This window comes from Eupeodes corollae, chromosome 2, assembly GCF_945859685.1.
Source record: "Eupeodes corollae chromosome 2, idEupCoro1.1, whole genome shotgun sequence".
Classification (NCBI taxonomy): Eukaryota; Metazoa; Arthropoda; class Insecta; order Diptera; family Syrphidae; genus Eupeodes; species Eupeodes corollae.
Window position 1 is genome coordinate 32,301,106 of NC_079148.1, and position 26,115 is coordinate 32,327,220.

A 26,115-nucleotide genomic window follows, 5' to 3' on the forward strand; every position below is an offset into this window, starting at 1 on the left:
ACCATTGCATAATATCGTTTCGCTCTATTCGCTCGTTCTCTCGTTACTTACAATCCACAAATAGGATCCATAGTATACACACCTGATTTCGATTTCAGTGCACAGATCAACATTTCGGCACACAACATCATTGATTTCATTTATCGCTTTGCTCTATTCGCTCGTACTCTCTTATCGTAGCCACATAACATCTCCATGGTATACACACCTGATTCGATTTCAACTTGATATCAGTGCATCGATCTTCATTTCGCCAATACATCATCACCCAGGTCGTCAACGTTGTCATCATCGTCATCATCGCCATCATCGTCGTCGTCGGGGGAGAATTTTGCTTCATGATCAATTCACTGATAGAGCTTTTTTGAATAGCATTTTTTTGTCGTTGAAATGCATTAAACAACTTTTGCCTTTTCGTAGGTTTAACCTTCAATGCTTTGAAAAGAAATTCTTAGTACAGAATAAATTCGCTTGTTAAAATTGGATTTTGGATTAATCTCAATTCTCACAATCTATCTTTGAATTCAACTCGCCGTGAGATTTTATTTGTTGGGACAGTTTTTTGTTGGGAAATTTTATTCTTTACAACAGGGTTGCCACCTAGCATTTTTGATTTGTTGAATAAATTTAATTGAATTTTCAATAAATTATAATCGTTTTTGTTTTTACTGTCGCTGTTTAAAGAATAATAGAAAATTAAAAATCTAAAATGGCTGAACCAACACTTGATGAATTAAAACAACAACGAGCTTCTACTAAAGGAAGTATATCTCGGATAAAGAATATCGTGGAATCCAATTCTAACGCCCTAACTTCAACTGAACTTGAATGTCGTCTAGGAATTTTGGAGTCGTATTTTAAACAAATATTAGCATATCAAACCAAAATAGAAGTTTTATTACCAACAGATACTAGTAGAGGTGAAATAGAAGATTTGTACATCACCGCAAAAACTAAAATTCTTTCGCTTTTGGGTACTGGTAGACGAAGTAGTATCGCAGACATGACAGTTTCTACTGTCCCACATACAATTAGTCATCTTCCAAAACAACGTTTACCAAAGTTTAGTGGAAGATATTCAGACTATAAAAATTTTATAAATTCGTACAACAATTTGGTAGAAAATGATTTAAGTTTGACAAAAATAGAAAAATTTAATTACTTGCTTTCTTGTTTGAGTGATCAAGCTCTTGGCACAGTTAAGGCTTTTCAAGTCACGGAAGCCAATTATCCCAAGGCACTTCTTAGTTTGAAAGAGCGCTATGATAATGATTGCCTCATTTTCTTAGAATATATCTCACAGCTGATCGAATTACCTAAGGTTCAAAAAGCTTCTTCTGTTTCTCTACGGAGCTTGGTAGACAATATTTCGGCGTTGATTAGTTCGCTACTTTCTATAGGATCGCATGAGAATATTTGTAACGCAATAATAATTCATATTGCGATGTCGAAGGTTGACACAGATACACAATCGAAGTGGGATGAACAACTGGACTATAAGAAGTTGCCGGATTGGAAGGATTGTGCAAGCATACTCAATAAACGGTGCCAATATTTGGAAGCAAGAGATAGCAAGCAGATTCGTTCGGAACAATGCGTGAAGACATTCAACAAACATTCATCAACAAAGCCAACAATAGTAAATCCTCATCGCCCACAAACTTCGCTTGCTGCAAACCAACGATCCTGTATCTTATGTCGAGACCTTAACCATTCAATTACAAATTGTAAAAAATTTCTTGAGCTTTCGGTTATGGATAGATTTTGGAAAACCAAAAAACTAGGCTTGTGTCTGAATTGTTTAGGGAAGGGTCATAGTGTATTAAGATGTCCATCGTCTTATAAGTGCAAGACTTGCAAACAAGCACATCATAGCCTTTTGCATAGGACTCAACCTGCAGACACCAATTCTGGTATTAATCCTCCCTCAGATACATCTGGTCAAAGCACATCAGCTGCAACTCATTCCGCAATGGAAAAAGAGCAAGTTCCTGAAGCACAAGTTATTTTAGCAACAGCATTAGTTCTTATCAAGGACTCATCGGAAGGCTTTCAACTCGGTAGGGTTCTACTAGATTCTGGTTCACAAGTCAATTTTATTAATGAAAAGTTCGCCAATTCACTTGGTCTAAGGAAACATCGTAAGAATGTTGACATCGTCGGAATAGGAGTGACTGAAACAAAAATAAAATATCAAACTCAATCAACAATCCGTTCACGATATAGCAACTTTGAAATTTCTCTCGAGTTTTTAGTTGCACCTTCCATCACTGGGTATCAGCCTGAAGCATCTCTCAATGTAAGCAGTTGGAATCTACCTTCTAATTTAGAGCTTGCTGATGAGAATTTTAATCAACCGTCACAAATCGATTTATTATTAGGGGCTGAAGCTTTCTTCGATTTATTAGAATCAGGTCAGATAAAACTCGGAGAGGGTCTTCCATCATTGCAACAAACTGCATTAGGATGGATTGTATCTGGAAGATACAAATCAAAATACAACACTACAAAGAAAGCATCGTGCGTAGCCAATACACTTGAAGTTGGTCTTGATAAATATTTTGAAAAATTCTTTGAATTTGAAGAAATTCAAGGTCTACGGTCAATATGGTCTGAAGAGCAGAATGAATGCGAAAAGCATTTCATAGACACAATTAAGGTGCTTCCTAGCGGTCGGCTTATGGTACAACTACCTTTCAAAAAACATCCTAGCTGTCTTGGAGGCTCTTACGATATTGCTTTTAGAAGATTTTTGTCGCTTGAGCGTAGGTTATCCAAAAATGCATCAATAAAAAGTCAATATTCTGATTTCTTAAAAGAATACGAACGTTTAGGTCACATGTCTCTAGTTCCCAATCCAAACCTTGATGAAGATCATTATTATCTTCCGCATCAATATGTATTAAGGCCTGATAGCGTATCAACAAAGTTACGTGTAGTCTTCGACGCATCTTGCCGCACATCATCACAAATTTCTTTAAATGGAATACTAATGGTGGGTCCTACTATACAGGATGAGCTTTTGATTATTTTGCTACGTTTTAGACTTTATCGATACGCGCTAACTGCAGATATCGTTAAGATGTATAGGCAATTCCTTGTGCATCCATCGGATAGGAAATTCCAATTCATCTTATGGAGAGAAAACGAACATACCCCAATACAAACTTACCAGCTCAATACCATAACTTACGGCACATCATCTGCACCCTTTTTAGCAATTCGCTGTCTTCAGTATTTGGCTGAAATTAACGTCGAACGTTTTAGTCAAGGTGCTGCTGTTCTTAAGTCGGACTTTTACGTTGATGACATGCTAACTGGGGCAGACGACTTGGATACTCTTTGTCAAAAACGGAATGAAGTCGTTTCAATTTTGAGTACAGCTGGCTTAGAACTTTCGAAGTGGAACAGCAATCATATCGCTTTAATTGAAGAAGCTACACCAAAGGACATCAAATTGACTGAATCCAATCTCACCAGTACGTTAGGTATTTCTTGGAACCCTCGTGCTGATGAATTCATTTTTTCATACAAACCTAATCGGGTCTATACAAAATACACAAAAAGATCTATTCTCTCGCTTTCGTCGTCTCTTTTTGATCCAATGGGCTTGCTTAGTCCAATAATTATCCGGGCTAAGATACTGCTACAACAGCTTTGGATAGAAAAATTCGATTGGTACGAAAATATTTCTCCAAATCTCGAGACAGAGTGGCGTCAATTCATGACAGATCTCAACTCAATTCAAAATCTTCCAATTCCTCGATACGTTTTTCTAGAAAACAATATCAGATTCCAGATACATGGGTTCGCAGACGCATCTATGAAAGGGTATGGCTGCTGCATTTATCTGCGGAGCATTGACAATAGTGGGTCCGTAGGAGTGAAACTTTTAGTCGCCAAATCCAGAGTTGCTCCTGCAAAGAAGAGAACACTTCCCCGCCTAGAGCTCTGCGCAGCACATCTCTTATCCAAACTTTGGGTAACAATACAAAGGGTCATCGTCAAGCACTACAATGAAACTTACTTTTGGACTGATTCGTCAATAGTTCTGCACTGGATATCCACACATTCTTCGAAGCTAAATACTTTCGTTGGTAATAGAGTAGCTGAAATCCAGGACACAACAAAGGAGGTGGTCTGGAAACATGTTCCAACTTCTGACAATCCAGCAGATATAGTTTCTCGAGGATGTACAGCGGAAGAGCTTAAAAGTTCAATTTGGTTCAGGGGTCCAGATTTCTTGATCGAGGATGAAGAAAGGTGGCCATGTTCATTAGGAGCTTCTCCTCCTCCAGAAGATTTATTGCTAGAACACAGGAAAACTGTTTTAGTTTGTCAAAAAGACAAAAACTATTATCTCAATTTAATTGAAAAGGTTAGCTCGTACACCAAAGTTTTGAGAATCTTTGCTTACGTAAAAAGATATCTCAATTTACGATTACTGAGGATTCCATTCCCAGGTCGATACCTTACAGCTGGGGAGTTAGATTATTCGTTACTCACCATAGTTAATGTCATACAAATGGAGTATTTTGCGAAGGAGATCCAGGCAGTAAAATCAAACTCAAAACTTCAAGGATCGACAAAATGGTTATGTCCTTTTATCGAGGACAGAAATGGTCTTTTGTTGTTGAGAGTAGGTGGCAGATTGAAACATGCTGACATTCCAGAGGAAAACAAACATTCGATGTTGCTTCCAAAAGATTGCAATTTCAGCAAAGAACTTATTCGACATTTGCACTATTCTAACTACCATGCAGGTCCAAAGGCTCTTGTGGCGCTAACGAGACAAAGATTTTGGATCATCAATGTTCGACAGTTGGCACGCAGCGTTATTCGAAGGTGCACTCATTGTGCAAGATATCGACCGAAGTTATATGACCAAGTAATGGGAGATTTGCCTGCAGAAAGATTAACATCTTCACGTCCATTTTTATGCTGTGGGGTTGATTTTTGTGGTCCTATTTACACATACTACAAAATCAGGGGGAAGGTGCCTTATAAAACCTATGTGGCAGTTTTTGTCTGCTTCGCTTCGAAAGCGGTTCACTTAGAAGCTGTATCAGACCTTTCAGCAGACGCTTTTATAGGAGCATTAAAAAGAATGATAGGTCGTAGAGGTATTCCCAAAGACATCCACTGTGACAACGCGACAAATTTTGTTGGCGCACAGTCAAAACTAAGCGAGTTGCGAGATATGTTGTTCAAAAAATCCAACCAAGAAAATCTCAGTAATTATTGTACTAATTCCAATATAAATTTTCATTTTATACCCCCCAGGGCACCCAATTTTGGTGGAATTTGGGAAGCTGCAGTTAAAGTCGCTAAGGGTCATTTGTATCGCAGCCTTGGAAACGCCAAATTGTCATTCGAAGAGCTGTCAACTGCACTTGTCGAGATTGAGGCCATCATGAATTCGAGGCCTATTACTTCTATATCAACAGATCCAAACGACTTCGAAGCCCTAACACCAGCACATCTCCTGATCGGATCCTCTCTCAAGGCGATTCCCGAACTATTGACTGAGGTATCCGACATAAGCTATCTCGAAAGGTGGCGGCGAATTAACGCTGTCAAAACTCATTTCTGGAAGCGATGGTCCAACGAGTACGTCACTGAACTGCAAGGTCGTGGAAAGTGGACAACATCAAGTCCAAATATCGCTATCGGCAGCTTGGTCATCATTCACGAAGACAATTTACCACCCCAAAAATGGCTCTTGGGAAGAGTCACCAAAGTCATCGAAGGTCCTGATGGGCGAGTAAGAGTCGCCGATGTTAAAACTCAACGAGGAACATTTCGAAGACCTATTCGCAAATTGGCGGCGATTCCGTCTTGAAAGGTGATCCTTTCAAAGGGGCGGAATGTTGGAGCTCAAATCATCATAAATTACTTTATTTTTGAATTAAATTTTGAATAATTAACTTACTCTTAAATTGAATAAATTCTACTACTTTTATTACATTTATTTTTGAATTTGGCGCTTCATTTATACCATTCGCCATAATAACTTATTGTTGAATTCGCCTTAAAAATGTTACTTAAAAATAACGTAATTTCTCTCTCTAAAAATCTGCAATAAAATGTATGTATAAATAGAAGCTTTCAACTTTAATAAAATCTCTTTTCTAGTTCAAAAACCCTTAGGGGAAAAATCGCTGCATTTTCATTTCGTCGTTCGCTACAAGTTTATAGTTTCGCTTTTATAGTATATCGGCTATAATATAGTAATTTAAAAGTTATAGGATCTAAAGTAATTTCGCTTAATTTATCTCAACCAGGATCTACCTATCTTTTTCATAGAAAAGACAAAATAGAGTTCCCAGGTTGACGGTCAAAGTTGTTTGATCGTACAATCTCAAAGTTTTGAAAAGATATTTGAGTCGAAAATCAATTTTTACCAACTTTTATACATTTTTTTTTAGGTTTTTATTTTTTGTAAAAAAACTGTAAATTCGATTTTTCTCAAAATTTGTCCTAATATTGAAAACAATATATCTTATAAGGAAAGTTAGTTATAACCTATTATCTCAAAGTTCTTAAAAGATATTTGAGTCGAAAATCATTTTTTACGAACTTTTGTTAATTTTTTTTTCGGTTTTTAATTTTTTGTACAAAAACTGTCAAATAGATTTTTTTCAAACTTTGACTGAATGTTGACAACAAGATGTTTTGAAAGATAAAAGTAAATTAAAGCCAATATCTCAAAGTTTTGAAAAGATATTTGAGTCGAAAATCAATTTTTACCAACTTTTATACATTTTTTTTTAGGTTTTTATTTTTTGTAAAAAAAACTGTCAATTCGATTTTTCTCAAAATTTTATCAGATGTCAAAAACATTATTCTTCGTTGCACAAAATTGTTTTAGAGATGAAATCATATTTCAGTCGTAAAATTTTGGAGGTGACAAATTTTTTTTTTCAGTTTTATTGATTTATAAAAAAACCGTTATATTGATTTTTTTTCAAAAAATATACGTGTTTGGTATCACGTTACAATATATTATATAAAATTTAATAAATCAAGTCTCTAGCGTTTTTGGTTCGTAAGATATTTAAGGTTAACCAAAATGTTCACCTTTTTTTCAAACTGCTATGGTAAGAAAACCACCCACGCAATTTTCTTGAGAGCCCTTTCTGCATCTTTCTGCCTTATTATCTGTATAACAAAATTTATTTGAAGTCGATATCTCTTCTGGTTCTTGAGCTATGGACGTCCGTACGGACGTCTAAGCAAGTTGCATCCCCCCCCCCCAACAGTTCAGCCGTAATACTCGTACTTCGAGTATTACGGCTGAATATCATTTTGATATTCAAACTTTAAGACCAATGCGCATCAGTACCTCCTCTTAAAACCTTCCCTATTTTTTCCTTAAGCCCGCACTATGATTAAACGTTAAACATGTTAAGGGTATTAATAACCCCTTGAGTGCCAGTTTATTATAAAAAAAAGTATAAAAACTGTAATGGACTTAAAATTATGTTAATTTAAATCTTAGAGTTAGGAGGCCAAATTTCAAGAATTGGTCTTATTTCACTTTTGTAAAGTGTGGTAAAGCCAAGTTTCAATAATTGGTCTTATGACACATAAACAAAGCAAAATAAAACCACATTGGTTTTATTTCACTTTTAATGGTCTGGTTTGTCATTAATGCAAAGAAACTTTGCATGCCCTCAACCTCGCACCTACCCCAAATCATATAGAGCCCCTGCTTGGGCACACTTTATGATTTGGGGTAAGTGCGATAGGTTGCAGGGGGCAACATGCGCTTCCCCTTAAATACCTGAAGATAGATGTTAGTTGTTCTTATTTCTCAAAATAGTTTGGCCTTATTTCACTTTGTCGGAGTGCAATATGGTCAAGTTATGAAAATTTGCTTTGTTTCACTTTTGTAGAGTGCAATAGAGACAAGTTTTGAAAATTCGTCCTATTTCACTTGGTTTTATTTCACGGCACCAATTTGACTCTATTTGACCTTGTTCAAGTGCAATAAAACGTTTATTTCCAGGCACCTGACAATTTCAAGAAATAATGATCAATAGTTGATTTATTAACATCCTGAAAAATTGTAATGAATTTTTGATGCAGTTTGTTTATTTGTATAATATCAGGATTCAATGTTGAAACCCTTCGCATTGTTTTTCCTTTTAAATATTTATAAAGGAAGTAAAATTTTATAGAGCTACGAAATCATTCATCTTCTTCTGACATACAAAATTATGATTTCTACCGATAAAAGTTTTATATTTTTTCCGATTAAAAATTTAAATGTATTTTTTGTTTGTTTTTCAGGAACAACTGAAGTTCTAATATCATCGAAGATTTTATCAAAAGATGACTACAATACATCTCAAGTCTAAAATGATTTGACTATTTTCGACCACAATATTTAACAGAAAAACTCAAAGATGTCGCTGACAGTGAAAATTGTGCAGTTCCATCTGCCAAAAACAAAATCAAATCTTATCGGAAGAGTTGAGTTTCGAGGTAAGCGTTTTATTTCGTTTTTAATTAAAATCGAACTTAATTTACATTTTTGAAAATCGATGGATTACATCAAAATCTAATCCATTGTTTCTAAATTTGCTTCTAAAAACTTAAGCTTAAATCAAACATAAAAAACTTAAGCTTAAATCAAAAAATGAAAAAAAAATTTCACATGAAAGTTTTTGGTGTTTGCTTAAATGTTTTCACGACACGAAAATTAAATTTATTGTGAAATGAAAAGAATTTCATATCACTTGTTTACAGAACCAGAATTGGCTGCCAGTTGTTTCAATAGCCTACGTATAGGATGCGATAAGAGTTATGCACATCAGTAACTTCTATTTCTATTTGTTACCACAATTCATCTCCAATTCTCAATTCTTCCGATTTGGTGGACAAAAACAATTTTCTGTCTATTTAAAACTATTGCAAAATGAACGAACATAATAATATATGAAGAGATCTGAAAGTTCTCTCTGTTGGAAAATCTCTTTGTAAAAAAAAAGCAAAAGACCAAACGCTGCAAGCTTTATGTATCTTCAACAATTTCGTAAAACTACCAAAAAAATACCAATTTTTTAAATAAATCCAAATCGATACCACGGTACAATTCATATTTTTCTCCTTTTTTCGAGTGAAAAAACACAAAAGTAAAAAACTTTATTCGGATTCATTCATCCTTTTTATAATGATTTTCGATATCAATATCAATTTTATTTCTTATTATGTTGTGTCGGTGTTCAATATTGAAAAATACCCTTTATAACAGTTAAAGGCTGTATAAGGTACCTTTACAAAAATACATTTCAAACATATATGTAATCTATATACAAGCTGATGAAAAGAATGCCATTTTGTGGTTCCATCACCCAAGGGGATTTATTTTCTCTTCTCTACGATATTAAGGTAAAAAAAAATAAACATACCGAAAAAGTTTAACTTTTATTAGAGATAAAATGTATCGAAAAAATATTTGAAATCATTTTAGTTTTATACCTACATGTTTATTCTATATGTAAAAGTATGCAAGTATTGATACGAGAAGGTATTTGATTTTCTTGCAATTTTCCAATGGAATTTTTATGCCTCTAGGAAAGGCTATTATCGAATACCTAACCTTTATGAAAAGCTATAATAGCTATATATCAAAAATGGAAATAAGAAAAATAATTTATATTGGATTGTGTGGGATGATGCTATGGCCTTTTGTGGTCTTTTGTTTGTGCCAATAGTGAATACTGTCAAAATTGATTCAAAATTCAGAACATTTTTCAAACACCTTAGTTTTATAGAAATATCTTAAGCCCTTTATAGTTTTCACCTAATAAAATCAGTACATCTTTTTTTAAGTTTTAACTAGTATGATTTCAAGACTTATTCGGTAGGAAATATTTTGTATACAAATTCGAAAAACAAAATCAATTCAAGCATAAAAAAACTGATTTTCGGTAAATTTTATTGAAATGGAGCTAATCAAACGAAATTCACTTTTTAATATTTTCTCCAAATAACTGCTAAAATAATGGACTCCTTGATTAAAATTAATGAACAAACATATATTCCATCATAACTAGCACTTAGTTTGGTTTATCGTTAATAAGAGTATAAATTTCCAACAATTTTGGTCAAATGAGAATTTCAATTAACATAATAACCACATTTTCACATTCATACTTATTTCATTGTTGAAATCCTTTTATTAATTTTATCCAGACCCTGGTGGAGTAATTTATTTATAATTGCTTATGGTCAGATCATAAAAAGCAATAGCAAACAATACCCGAGACATTATTGCTAAATTGTTCATGGTTGTTCATGTGGTTCGAGTACAATGGCGCCAATTAATTTCCTGAAAGAAATATTTGACGACCGATTGATTTCACAAAATGAGAAAAATTATTATTAACTGACCACGTAGTTTTTGCAGTATGTGACTTTATTAAATGTGTTTTTTATATGGGGATTTATAAAATCACATGTGTCAACTGCGGACGTTAATCCAAAAAATAATTGAGTAGATATTTGGAAAGCAATATTTCAGTAATCAACTTCATCTGTCAAGTTAGCACTACGATTTTCGAAATTAAAAAAATGAGGTATTTTATTGTAAATTAGCTGTGGTAAAAAATTGTATTCCGATAATTTTTAAAATTCAGAATGCTATTTAGATATCTGACCTTCACTTTGCAAAACAATAAGTTTTAAAATACAAGGATTTTTAAGAGAAACTGATTTTTAGTCAATTATAAAGCTGAAATATTTCATTAAAAATATGACAGCTGTGGCGGCAAAATATTCTTTCTATGACATTTTCTATCATCAATTTCACGATTTATGCCTGTATGTCCTCGATAACCTAAGAATTTCATCTTTAAGGGTCTTACATCATTGTTGTTACATCGTATTTGTGTTTTTTGAAAAATGTTGTCAGTTAAATTTTTCTAAAAAAATATAACTTAATGTTACTTACAAAATTTCGTAAAAATAATCTAACTCGAGATTTAATCGAACATAATAATAAGATGGTAGAGAAGAAGAAAAAATTAGGCTGTCCCCAGATTACGTCCATCTGTCTGTTGTCTCTATTACATAGATTTTTTGGATTTTTATTTTTCGACATCTAGAAAATGTGTCATCATTTTTTTACAAAATTGAAATAGAAAACATATAATTAATAAGCTCTAAATAACTGTATTCTAAAAATATTTTAAAACTGAAGCTGATAAATTTATATACATATGAGCAACCGTACATTTTTATGAAAATCGTGAGAGCATTTTTTGTATTCAAAAAAAAATGTTTTTTTTTTTCAATCCAAGGAAAAACTACATTTTTGGTCATCAAAAATTGTTCATGATTTCCTGAGAAAGTTTTAAAACAAATAACAGATCTGTGGGGGGTACCCACGATTGAAGCGATACAAAAATATATATATATTTTTTGAAAGAACTTAAAAAACAAAATTTTATAAGAAATTTCATACAAGGCTATGTGTTCGTTTTAAGTAAATTTGAATGTTGGATTCTTACCGATAAAATTTTATGGGGACAACAGTTATTTTGTATAATAAGAAAACTTAAAAAATGCTTAAACGAACCTTCTTAAACACAATCAAATCGATGGTGCTTTGGGCTATAGGGGTGACGACAGACTGACGGACGGAATCGCCGGAACCACTTTTTTTAACTTCTTTACCATCGTAATGTTTGATTAAAACCTTAAGTTCGAATTTTTTTAAGAACGCATGTCAGAAGTAAAAAAGTTGATACCTTTTTTTTGTTCTTGAGATATCGAGGACGAAAAAATGAACGAACAAAGAGATGTACCCACCATCCGTCTAAAAAACAATGATTTAGATTCAAGAGTCATTGAAACTTCGAGAAATATCACCATTTTTAATTTGACAAATGGCTTCTTTTTGATTGATTGATATTTATGCACGTAATAGCATTGAAAAGAGACTATCAATGTCTCAGCAAAGGGAAATCGGTAGAAACAGCCTTGCACACTCTGGTAAGAACTATCGTATACTCCCTACAGCAAAAGGAATATACTATGGTGGCCTTCCTGGATATTGAGGGCGCTTTCAACAATGTTGACAAATCAGCTATCACTTCTCCTATGATGACCCTAAACGTCGAATACTCAATCTGTGAGTTGATTAATCTAATGCAGGATCATCAACTCTAAGATGGGGGATTTTTGTACGAAAAGGTCTGTCTGTAGAGGCACTCCGCAAGGTGGTGTTCTGTCCCCTCTCCTGTGGAACATAGTGGTTAACGAACTACTTTTATCCCTTGAGAGGGAAGTCTATAGAGTGGTTGCGTATGCCGATAATGTATTGCCGTCACAGGAGAACTTCCTAATACACTGAGAGACCTCCTCCAAAATGCACTCAATATGCTCACTAGATGGGATGATCACTGCGGAAGTAGTTTTAATCCACAAAAATTAAAACCTCGTCCTTTTAACACGGAAATACAAGGTCCCATTAATTGTACTTCCTTCAATAAAAGATGTACTACTAATTTTTACCAATGAAGCCAAATATCTTCGTCTGATTTTGGACAACAAATTAAGTGTAAATCTAATATTCAGTAAAGAGTTAAAAAAGCTACAGCAGCTTTTTTTCTTTCCAAGAAAGCCATAGGAAGCAAATGGGGTTTTCAACCTTGCTTATGTACGGGGTTGCAGTATGGTGGACTGCACTGGAGAAAGTCACATACTACGACAAACTCAGCAGAGTCCAACGCACTGCGTTAGACACTCTCCTCCATCTGACACCCCCGACATCTTCAGTAAACAAGTGGCATCGAGTACAGCGTTAAGACTCTACGCCTCATCTCAATGGACCAACAACATTTTGAACCTCTTTGGTTTTATACCAAAGTATATAGACTATACTATTTCTAAACTCCTATTTGGAAAAAAACTTCCAGGTATCCATTCCATCCAGAGATGAATGGGAGGACAAAAAACTCCTTGATAACAAAAGCATTCATTTTTATACAGATGGATCCAAGACAAATGCCAGAAAAGCTTAATCTAAGCATCTCATTCCGCCTCCCTAATCATTGTAGCGTCTTCCAAGCAGAAATTTTAGCGATCAAAGAGGTTTTCTCCTGGCTAAAAGAAAACGTGATATCAACTTCTGATATTCGCATCTTCTCTGACAGTCAGGCTGCTATTAAAAGTCTTGACGGTGTCTCATGACGGGAAATTGTAGAGTCGATGAACTCGCTAAAAATGAAACCACCTTGCCTATTTCACCTGAAAGGGAGAAGATAGGTAAACCGATAGCTACTACATGTAACTTCTGTTAGAAGAAACAGCTTTTGCGAAAGCAAACTCAAGGAGGCACAATTTACCAACATTCGCAGCCACAAAACTCATATGGCCTTCACTGAACCTTAAGCGCTCTAAAGACTTGTTATCTCAATACAGACTTCATATGAGCACCCTAATAGGTGTCCTTACGGGACACTGTTTTATAGGCGACACTCTATACGACTTGGTGTAGCCTCAAATAACTTCTGCAGAAGCTGTATAGACGAGGAAGAACAGGAAACAATCTCTCACCTTCTCTGCACTTGCACTGCTCTTTCACTAAGACGCAAACTTCATTTGAGAGACTACTCTTTTGATAATCCCTTCTAGCTAAAAAGGATATCAAATATTTTCTTCGCCTTATAAAAAGCTCAAAATGGTTCGACTAGTAAGAAGTAATTCTCTAGATTTATATGGTATCACAATGGGTCTTTTCTTTTGGCCTAAATGTGTGGATTCTGAATCCGTAAACTTTTAAACCTAACCTAATCTGATGGCTTCTTATATATATCTTAAAAATAATAAAAGACATCGTCCCAAGAAAAATTTCGAAGCTAAGATTTTGATGATTGCAATTTATCAATTTCAATGACAATTTTTTAGTTCTGTAACTTTTAAAAGAAAAACAAACCTTAGCTCTATATTTCAAAGATATTCTCATAACTAAAGGTAAAAACTATATTCCCCAACTACAATTATTTTTGAAGTTGAAATTAATTATAGTTTATATCTCCAGAGAAAATGCAATGAAACAGAAAGTCCTAAATAAGTCGAGGTACAGACACAACGACATTAAAAAGCACAATCCGCATTACTGGCATTCTAAATCATCAAATTGGATTTATTTAAAAAAATTAAAATGAAATATAAATATAACAATTTAAAAATCCGAATTAGAGCACACAAAAAGTAAATCCGTCAGAATCTAGATGAGTTTTGGATTGGAAACTAAATCAGGCAAAGTTAATTAGGTATGCACAATAATAATCGTCTGAAATTTGTTATAAATTTAAAAGCAAGTACGTATACGCCCTAGTTAACATTTACGCTCATATCGGATTTTTTTGTGTTGTTTCGTCACTTATTATCCCATCAATTTTGTAACAATCAATATTCGAATTATTCCGTAGTGACATTTGTGTTTTTACTGGACAATTTATTTATTTATAAACTTAAATTGCAACGAGGGAAACATTTTTAAAACGATTTTTAATTTCAATTAAATTGACCGCTAGCCCATAAACAAGATTTTTTTCAATGTCAATTCCAGAAATAAAAAACATTGGACAATTTATAAAACCGACACGGTAATGAAAATTTTAAGAACGTAAACGACAATTTGTGGCTGTAAATTTAAATATTATTTCAAGGAATAGAATAAATATGCATACGTTCGTTGTTGAAAATCTCGGCGACAAAAAATTAAGCGAACATGTGGAACCTAAAATAATATGCATTCCTTTATGAATGCCGTTTTTTAAATATGAGAACTAATTTCAGAACAAAAGAATCTAATAAACTAATTTTTTGTCTCTATGCATAAAGTTTTTATGTTTAATATAGTACCTTTTAGACAGAATTCTAATGGGTGCTAATGGGCGCATTATAAAAACAAAAACGTGAGTGTGCCTCAGGCCTACTTAAGCATCTATCTGTAGAGCTAGATTAATCCTTTATGTGAATAAAAATAACATTTGTACGTTAATCCTTTTTTGATGTTGAAAGCTTTTTTGTAATGTGTTCAGTTTACTCGTATAACAACATACATAAATCCTATTCATCTTTCAGACAAGATCCAGGAATTTCAAGGAATTATTACCTAAAAAAAGTCAACATACGTACTTATCTAAAATTTACTTACAGCTATACCTATAGATATGTACTTTTTACTCTGGAATAGCAGATACACACGAGTGCATCCTTAAATAAGAATCTCTATTAACTCTATGAGTGTCGTTACACAAGTGGGGTTTTAAGTAGAAGATGGGAAAAAATCTTTTAAGTTGGCAGAAAAAAGAAACTAAACTGTCAGCTGTCTGGAAAGGCAAGAGACTACAAATTATGAAATATGATTATGTTACTTGTTTTCGTTAACAAGAAAACATTTTTTTTTTCACTTTTTTAACAGCAATCCTTATCCAGAGACTATTGCATCATTATGTCAAAAACTTTAATCGAAACCAAGACGAGAATTTAATTAAAAGTTCACCAGTTAATTAACTTTCACATTATATAAAGTGTGCGAGGCTTGGTGAAGGTATTAAAAACTTAAAAAGAAAAAAAAAGCACATGAAGGTCGCGTCTACTTTTCTATATATCGATATGATAGATGGTAGGAATTATCGGATCAAAAGGTGCTTTTATCTATAAAGAGTGGGTGAAGTTATTATTCTCTCATTAAAAATGGTAAAAATTGATTTATGAAAGGTTACTACATCACATATCCAAAAATTGTTCGTCTTTCTTTATTACATTCATGGGAAATTCCTACGTGTAATGTCTTCTTTCATCATCAAAACAGCTTGCATGCTAGTTATCCTTTTCCTGAATGTAATTTAACACGTTCGTTTGTTGACGTTTGAACGATGATGTTATTTCCATTTTATATCAAACGCATTACCCAGGTGCGGGTCTGGATAACGTATCCTTGCCTTACTTTGACCCAGTTTAAACAATCAAAATAATAAATCTACCGGAAACGTAACGGATACAATTTCGCTTTCGATGCACGAATTGCTTTGGAAACTTCATTTAAAGCAGCCTTGGAATGTTTTTCAAAGATCGTCGTCATTAGTTGCGTTCAGTTGTACAGTCAATGTTAAAGGAAGAATATCCGTAAACACAGAAATAGCTTCATGTAAAAAGCACATGGAGGAACAAATACTAAAACAGTGTAAGTACATACCAATTGAAAGGACTTTTTTCTCGCTTTAAGTGGATAAACGTTTAAGTTTATCTAAGGCATGAGTTTAAAAAAACAACAACAAACAAAACAAAAAGCTATGTACATATGTTAGAAAAAAAACAGAAAACATTCACATGACTTGAGTTTGAGACATGAGTATCCATGCGGGTTTAATTTAAGTAGCGTTTGCTCAACCGGATGTGAGTGTCACTTAAACATGGAGTGTCTAAAGAGCTCCAGGTTCTTGATTTTGTTGTTTTTTGTTATATAGATATGGATATCGTTTTCGAACTTTAAAATGTGTCGACGCATCTAAGTATACACAGAAAAAAGTATGCTTTTTACTTATTCTTGTGTCTTGTTGACACCGGTGATTGTCAGAATAATGTCTCACTCAAAATGATGAATGTCCTTGGACTTTTGTAACGTATAAACGATGTCATAGAGAAAAAAATACTCCTTATAAAATAAAAAAAGTGAAAATATAAAGCATCAAGTAAAAAATTCTATTTTTAGAAGCCAGGTAAGAAAATATTGACATAGACTTGAAAGTGGGTTGACGGTAGAAATTGATGTTTATGGAAATTAGGGGGCTAAGAAAAAAAAGGCAGTTATGAGTGTTGGTTTTTCATAACATGGTTAAACTTTATCTAAGTCTAATGCTTGTGTCTTAAAACCATGCAGAAGAAATGTTCATGAATTTATTGTGATTCTTTTTATATAATTACTTAGTTACACAATTGACTGCTAATATTTTGAATAATTAAACTGGAAAAATTAAGAATGCAATTAAAAAACATAAACATTTGGTAAATATTTGAATAAATAAATAAAATAAGCAACTTACAAAATATATATAAGACGTTCATACTTTGTGGTTTCAAACTATAAAACTCTAAAAACTAGAGAGGCTGTTTAAATTTTTTGGATAGTATAGAGAATCCAATTTAAAGAAATTAAAAAAAAAAAACTTAAACTATACTTTATAGAAAGAAAAGCAGAACGATAGTTGGATAACTGTTTAATTTAATATCATCATAAAAAGTCAGTCATTGTGATTCCTGAGCCTATAAATTTAAAGTCTCAACATTTAACGAGCTCTACCTCATTTGATTGAGATAAAACCTTTATCTCAAATGAGACAGATCTCTAAAATGAAATCGATCTCATTTTTGTGATGGATTATCCGAATGCAAGGAAAATCATAATACAATCAAATTTGAGACCGCTACAAAAAAGGCATTTAGCATAACACACTTTCAGTGCAAAATATACAGTGTCATTTCGATGTCTTTTAAATAGTATCCTGTAGTCTCACAGACTTTTTTCGTGTTCTGAATAGGGCCTATTTCACCAAACACTTTTCACTTTGCAAACAAACAATATCCTGAAAAGTAAAAGTGCAAAGTGATTCACAAAATTTTAAAAGCGAAAAAATGTGTCACTTTTCAATTTTTCAGACGTTTATTGCAATAATTCGTATTTTGCAAAGAACGAATATTAATATCTATCAAGGTACCATGAAAATATCGATCTATGTAGGGTTATCCTCCTTGGAGATAAATTTTCGAGGCTGCCTGAAAAAAATTGTTCCTAAAAAATGGTATTAGAGAGAAATTCATCAATGTAATACAGACACTCGACGAACTTCTCTGCAGACGGTTGATTTGCTTTTCAGTGCCTATGCATCTATGGCTCCATTCTCAACCAAATGAAGTGTTCGCATTTCCGATATCGATATTAATTTATGGTTTCACTATTCTATGGTCAAAGTTATGTAATGGATCCGATTTGTCAAATTGAAAATTTGGACATTTCTCGACGTTTCAAGGTCCCTAGAGTCGAAATAAAAGATTTTTAGAAAGATGTCCTCAATAGCTCAAGAACCAGAAGAGATATCAACTTAAAATAAATTTTGTTATACAGATAATGAGGCAGAAAGATGCAGAAAGGGCTCTCAAGAAAATTGCGTGGGTGGTTTTTTTAGCATAGCAGTTTGAAAAAAAGATGAAAATTTTGGTTAACCCTAAATATCTTATGAACCAAAAATGTTAGAGACCTGAAATTTTATATAATATATTGTAATGTGATACCAATTAGGTATATTTTTTGAAAAAAATCAATATAACAGTTTTTTTTATAAATCAATAAAACTGAAAAAAAAAATTTGTCGCCTCCAAAATTTTACGACTGAAATATGATTTCATCTCTAAAACAATTTTGTGCAACGAAGAATAATGTTTTTGACTTCTGATAAAATTTTGAGAAAAATCTAATTGACAGTTTTTTTATAAAAAATAAAAATCTAAAAAAAAACATTACTCAAAGTTCGTAAAAATTGAATATCGATTCAAATATCTTTTCAAAAACTTGAAATTTAGGCTTCAAGCTTATTTTATCTTATAAGAAATATTGTTTTTAACATTTTTAAAAGTGTTGAGAAAAATCGAATTGACAGTTTTTGTACAAAAAATAAAAACCTAGAAAAAATTAACAAAAGTTGGTAAAAACTGATTTTCGACTCAAATATCTTTTAAAAACTTTGAGATAATTTGTTCTAACTAATTTATTCTTATAAAAAATATTGTTTTAAACATTTGGTAAAATTTTTAAAAAATTCGAATTGACAGTTTTCTTTATAAAAAATAAAACTCTACAAAAAAACAATACTAAAACTTGGTAAAAATTTACTTTCGGCTCAAATAGCTTTTCAAAAATTAAAAATATTGGCTTCAAACTTATTTTATTTCACAGAAAATATTGTTTTCAATATTCAGTAATTTTCATATAAAAATCCAAAAGTCCGTTTTTTCATAAAAAAATAAAATCTAAAAAAAATAGTACGCAAATTTGGTAAAAATTGATACGAGTACATAGAAACAAACTTTTAAGCAAGACAAATCGACAGACGGGATGGGAAGTTATTAGTGTGGGTCGCATCCCAGCCTCTTTTTATCTTCTTCATTTTATTTTCAACAACTTGTCAAAATGATCGTTCTTTTTGCTATAGATAAGATTTTTAGATTCGAATAGGCTTTATTAATATAATAATTCAGTTTTACAATTATAATATTTACAAGTCTTTTAAGTCCTGGTTTTAAAACTGTCGGTCAAATTGACAGATAATCGAATAAAAATTATATTTAATTTAATTTATAAATTGTTTTTATAGCTCGCATAGTAATAAAAAGTGCATTTAAAACATTATGATGAATTTACAAGAATCAAAAGCATTCCGTTCTGATTCTATTTCTATAAGTCATCGCAGTTCGAATAAATTTATAAAGCTTGTTCCAGCCCAACATGCCATTTAAAATCTCTATTACTTAATCAACATCCAATCAATTAGTGCAAAAACGTCGCGTCGAATTTCTTGTAAATTGGACAAGATCCTAGAAAATGAGCACTCTTTCGTGGGTGTTCCAAAGATCACATTCAAGAGGTAAGTCTGGCCTATGAGGAATAAAGTTCAGAGTCACGATTTCCCCTCTGGCTCGTAAAATCGTAGATATCATATCAGTGGAGTTCTTGTCGTGAAAATAATTTGATTCACCTAGGACGAAGTTGAGTCTGCTGTAGTATTCCCTATAATGTGAATTCTTGGCCTGGTTAGTGAAGTTCTCCCAATATTTTGTGTCGAGTTTCGATAAAAGACAGTAAAACTGTCGTTTTAAACGTGTTATAGTATGCAAATCAAAATCAAACGCTTCATTCACAGAATCCGACAAGCTTATCCAAGACTGTACGAAATTCAGCTTATTTGAAACTAAATGCCTCAAAACTTGTATTAAATCACATTATAATTGTTAAAAACACCGTATTATTAAAGTCTTTACTTTAACATCAAGAACCTGAAAATTAAGCTGTGATATAAATGTCTTTCTCGTCTAGTTTAATAATTTATTTTTTGCTTGTTTTATTTTATATTGTATTTGTTATTTATTTTAAATTTGTGTCAGTGCTGTCGGGAGGATGCAATACGGAGTTTTTAACAATTATAATGTGCCTTAAAACTTTGGTTACTAGCCTTGACGCCTCCATTTAAAGTATTTTTACAACATAATCAAAAAAAAGTCCTAAGTGTGTCGATAAACTTCGATGGAAATCGAGTTTCAGTATGTAGCATGTAGTTTGGCGTAGTTGAAGGAAGATCAAAAATTCGATTTAAAAAGAACCGGAGTAGTTTTTCGACATCCTCACACTCTTTATGGCCCCAAACTTGCGCGCAGTACATCATAATAGACTTTGATACGGCTTGAAATAATTTATATTTGTCGGAGTGGTGAATAGTTTTTTTTGCAATACATTTTTTCCACGATATGCATATGGCTGCCTTTGCCTCCTTTAGTTTTGCTTTCACTTCTTTTTATACACAGGTTGCTCGATTTCTTGATTTCTTTCACGACACTGACTTCCTCTCCTTTGTATTTCACCTCCTTCAACTACCTTTTCCAAAAATCATAATTTTTGATTTGCTGAGATTGACTGCTAGGTTTAAATATAGAATATTACAGTATTCTTCCAATCTAGAGATCATTTCTTGGAGTTGATCAGGAGACTTCGATAATATGACGATGTCATCCGCATACAGTAAAACTGGAATCATCTCCTCAGCAAATTTCACGTCTGTTCCGAGGGACTCGACAATATCATCAATAAAAAGTGTGAATAGAAGGGTACTCAACGAACATCCTTGCTTTAGACTCATTGAAGACCTGAAGTCTTCAGATAGGGTTTCACCGTTCCACACAGAAATAGAACTTTTACATACAACGCCTTCAAAATTAAAATAATTTTGGAAGAGATAGCATAATTGGCAAGTTTTAGAAACAAAGCTTCTCTGTCGATTATGTCAAAGGCTGCTCTAAAGTCCACGAAGAAGGCAAATAGTTTTTTTCCACGATGAAGGTAAGTTTCAGCAATATTTAAAAGAACAAAAACTTGGTTCGTTGTAGAGTAGTCAGAGCGAAATCCTCCTTGAAATTATCTAAGCTTTGAATTATCATGTACCCAGGTGGTCAGTCTTCGGAATATCATACTGGCGAATAATTTCATGGACGCGTTTAAAAACGATATTCCACCGTAGTTTCCTGCAATAAATAGGTCTCCTTTTTTAAAAAGGAGATCCTTGAAAGCTCTAATATAAAACTGGGAGAGGCATACTTAAGAAATTCTGATGGGATTCTGTTCGTTCCGGCCGCCTTGTTTTCTTTAGCACTATCCAATGCTGACAGAAGTTCCTCTTCTGAAAAAGCAGAATCTAGAACGTCGTCTTCAATATTTGGGATCGCGTATTGAAACTTGCATGAAATACATTCCCTATTTAGCAATGATTCAAAGTAGGTTTTTTAAATCCGCAGCATTAAGATTGTTTGTTAGACTTAGCTCCATTTATAAACTTCATTGCCTTCCGAAATTCTGTGGCAGAACTAGCTTCGGATAATAAGTTTACCAGACTTTTACCATAATCTTCTTTTTATCTAGAGCACAACGTTTTCTATTTTTTTTTGCTTCAACGTACCATCTTTTAAGGCTTAAATTATTGTGAGCTCGAAATAAAGTGAGAAACGAAAACGAACGATTTCTAGCGATTTCACATTCCTCGTCAAACCATTTTTCATTGTGGATTTTGGTGGATTTTCCATACATGGAACCGGGGAAACTTTCTTCGGATGAATTAGTTCATGATTCAGAATTATCCCTCCATTTCAGCCTTAGTGGTAATTTTTATTTCGATATAGGTGCCCTGAGCTGCTATATTATTACTTAAAGTAAGTATAAGTGGCATATGTTCCAAAAATGTTTTGGCTTCGACTTTAAAGTCATCGATAAGTTTCAAAAAAGCACCCGCAGCTACACTATAGTCTTTAACCGATTGCCTTGATGATCTCACAAACGTGTACTCTCCTTCGACATCTCCTGCTCTTCTTCCATTCAAAATTAAAAAGTTGTAAGACTCACAAAGCTCCAAAAATGTGTTCCTTTTTTTTGCTATATAAATAAATAATAAATTAGGTGGCGCAATAGTCCATGAAGAACAAGGGCCTAGTCACTTACAACTCTAAACCATTACTGTGTGCGAGTAATGTTGTCAGAGATGGAAGGGACCTAAAGTTTATTTGCCGAATCCGAACGGCTGAGAAATCACTTTTTCATGACAAGAATTACTCATGAAATAAGATAGGTGCCAAAACCCGAGATTGAACCCAAGGCTCCTTGCATGACAGTCCAACGCACTAACCATCACGCTATAAACTATCAAATTCCATTAAAGGATGTTAACGATTTCGATAGATTAAAAAGCCTATACAAAATCAGACATATTTAAATTTTTCACTTTTCAATTCGATAATTTCCTTTTTGAAAAATTGCAGAGTGAAAAGGGTTTAGTGAAACAGGGACCAGCTCAAAGTAATTGTCGTGTTTGATTAAAATCTCGATTTCAATTTTTTTTAGAACACAATACTTTTCACATAGTTCCTTTAAATTGCAAGAAAAATCATTGAATAAGACAATTTATATTTTCGTATTAATAATTTCACTAAACCAACAAAATATAAGGGCTCTTCTATGTCTATGAGTATTTTTTGAAATGTTTTTTTAACGAAATTAATTGCATTAACTGCCACAAGTAAATACAAATGGCTAAAGTATAAAGTTGACTGATGGGTCCTTGAGTTTGGGTAGTTTTGTACTCTACTTCAACAATTCATAATTAATTTTTCATCCTTATGATTCTACGGTGGGTACTCCACATGAAATGTAACTAATATTATTTTGTACTATTTTCTATACAGAAAAAGTAAATTTAAAAATAAACAAATATTTATATTTCAATTTCTGAATCAAATTTAATAAAACATATCATTTTGAAATTGTTAGGTCTTAGGTACCATTCCCATGAATTATAAATAATATTATACCAGAAAGCATCATAATTGACTTCCTCTGGATAACTTCCACTTCTGAATAATGTATTTAATGCAGTTACGTATATTTCTATAGATACCTCCATCCGAATGGCTTCAAGAGTAATTTCAAAAATCAATAGAAATATAAAGAAAATTGAAATATATCAAAATTGTATTAATGTACTCGTACATATGTTTTGTTCTTCCTTTTATAAGGACTCATACATTATTTTATTTATATTACATTGCAATTTAGGTAAACATTCATAAAATGAAAGTAGTTTTGAATTTGAAAAAGGAAGGTTTGCATATCTATTTATATTTGATTTATTCAGCTTTAGATATCATAAGAAATATTTTATGTATTCACTTTGTTTCCGCTATTTTCATACATGCTGATCTTATCGCTTCAGGTCACAAAGAAAATAAGATTGAAGATAGAAATCCATTTTTTTCAACGTATGTTTATTTTTGAAACGATTTACTTATGAGATGTCCTTTATAAATTGCAGACAGCAAATATAAATTCCACATGATTGTCTGTGCTTTGTGAATAAATAATGGCTCAGTCTATTGACTTCCGTTTAGGTAATAAATTTGTATTGATTCCGGTACTGATTTCTTAGCCATTAAATCAATGTCATCTAGTGTAAATAATGTACTCTGTAAAGATGGCTGTCAAAGCATGTAAGTAAGCACTAAAAAAGTAGTTTTACTCCACTTGAGATTTTATTGTACATATAAAATATCTTCGAATTTAAAATATTTCTCAATTTATTGTAAACTTAAATAGACCTAGAGTTAATCTGCCTAATCTGAACCTCTAATTTAAAAGAAAGAATTTTTCATGTTAAGAATTACTCTTGGAGGATTTGTCAATTCCTCAAAAGAGGCAGTACCTAAAAAATTCCCGTAATTCTTGAAAACCTTCTTAAAAGTAGACAAAAATTCACAAGACTAGCCTAATTAACCATAACTTACAAATAACTTACTAGATCCATACACTCTAAGTTAAACTATTGTATTTATTAGAAAATTGAAAAAAAAAATGATTTCAATATCTTTTTTATTTTGACTTAAAAACTACTTAAAACCAGAGGCTGGGAAGCGACCCACACTGATAACTTCCCATCCCGTCTGTCGATTTGTCTTGCTTAAAAGTTTGTCTATATATACTCGTATCAATTTTTACCAAATTCGCGTACTATTTTGCGTAGATTTTATTTTTTGTGAAAAAATAGACTGTTGGATTTTTATATAAAAATTACTGAATATCGAAACAATATTTTTTGTGAAATAAAATAAGTTTGAAGCCAATATACAACAATACTTTTTGAAAAATAAAAGTATTTTAAAGCCAATATCTCAAAGTTTTGAAAAGATATTTGAGTCGAAAATCAATTTTCACCAACTTTTATTAATTTTTTTTTAGGATTTTATTTTTTTGGAAAAAAACTGTCAATTTTTAACTTCCCATAGGAAGTTATTGTAATGGGTTCGATTTGTCAAATTGAAAGTTTTGACATTTCTCGACGTTTGAAGGTCCCTAGAGTCAAAATAAAAGATTTTTAGCAAGATGTCTGTGCGTGCGTGTGTACGTACGTTTGTACATCCGTACGTCCGTACGTCCGTACGTCTGTACTTTCGCGACGTTTTTTTCTTTGTCCATAGCTCAAGAACCAGAAGAGATATCGACTTCAAATAAATTTAATATTGAGATAATAATTCAGAACGATGCAGAAAGGGCTCTCAAGAAAATTGCGTGGTTGGTTTTTTTACCATAGCAGTTTGAAAAAAGGTGAAAATTTTGGTTAACCGTAAATATCTTAGGAACCAAAAACGCTAGAGACTTAAATTAAATTTTTTATAATAAATTGTAACGTGGTACCAATTAGAAATATTTTTTGAAAAAAATCCATTTAACGGTTTTTTTTATAAATCAATAAAACTGAAAAAAAAATTGTCACCTCCAAAATTTTACGACTGAAATATGATACAAAAGTTGATAAAAATTGATTTTCGACTCAAATATCTTTTCAAAACTTTGATATATTGGCTTTGATTTACTTTAATCTTTCAAAAAATCTTGTTGTCAACATTCAGTTAAAGTTTGAACAAAATCAAATTGACAGTTTTTGTACAAAAAATTAAAAACCGTAAAAAAAAAAAAAAAAAAAAAAGTTCGTAAAAAATGATTTTCGACTCAAATATCTTTTAAAAACTTTGAGATAATTTGTTCTAACTGATTTATTCTTATAAGATATATTGTTTTCAACATAAGCAAAAATTTTGAGAAAAATCGAATTGACAGTTTTATACAAAAAATAAAAACCTAAAAAGAAATGTATAAAAGTTGGTAAAAATTGATTTTTGACTCAAATATCTCTTCAAAAATTTTGAATATTGGCTTCAAACTAATTTTATCTTATAAGAAATATTGTTTTGAACATTTGGTAAAATTTTTGAAAAATTCGAATTGACAGTTTTCTTTACAAAAAATAAAACTCTACAAAAAACAATACTAAAACTTGGTAAAAATTTACTTTCGGCTCAAATAGCTTTTTAAAAATGAAAAATATTGGCTTTAAACTTATTTTATTTCACAGAAAATATTGTTTTCAGTAATTTTTATATAAAAATCCAACAGTCCGTTTTTTCATACAAAATAAAATCTACAAAAAACAGTGCGCAAATTTGGTAAAAATACGTATAGACAAACTTTTAAGAAAGACAAATCGACAGACAGGATGGGAAGTTATCAGTGTGGGTCGCATCCCAGCCTCTTTTTTTTAAGAATTTTATCAGATGTCAAAAGCATTATTCTTCGTAGCAAAAAATTGTTTTAAAGATGAAATCATATTTCAGTCGTAAAATTTTGGAGGTGAACATTTTTTTTTTTCAATTTTTTTGTTTTATAAAAAAAACCGTTAGATGGTTTTTTTTTCAAAAAATATCTAATTTTCAAATTTATATAAATATAAA

The 26,115-nt window shown here is 32.2% G+C and overlaps 2 protein-coding genes across 4 annotated transcripts in view; both read left to right on the forward strand.

Annotated features, from left to right (window-relative positions):
- LOC129944220 (otoferlin-like) overlaps positions 1-26,115 on the forward strand; it is a 199,237-nt gene that overhangs the window by 79,112 nt on the left and 94,010 nt on the right. For all 3 annotated transcript variants that reach the window (XM_056053516.1, XM_056053515.1, XM_056053514.1), the window contains exon 2: positions 8,296-8,490. In XM_056053516.1, coding sequence (XP_055909491.1) covers positions 8,412-8,490 — 79 coding nt within the window. In that variant the 5' untranslated portion in view covers positions 8,296-8,411. The remainder of the gene's footprint in view (positions 1-8,295; positions 8,491-26,115) is intronic.
- Positions 710-5,842, forward strand: LOC129944830 (uncharacterized). The gene has a single exon (XM_056054491.1). The coding sequence runs from the start codon at positions 710-712 to the stop codon at positions 5,840-5,842; it is 5,133 nt and encodes a 1,710-aa protein (XP_055910466.1).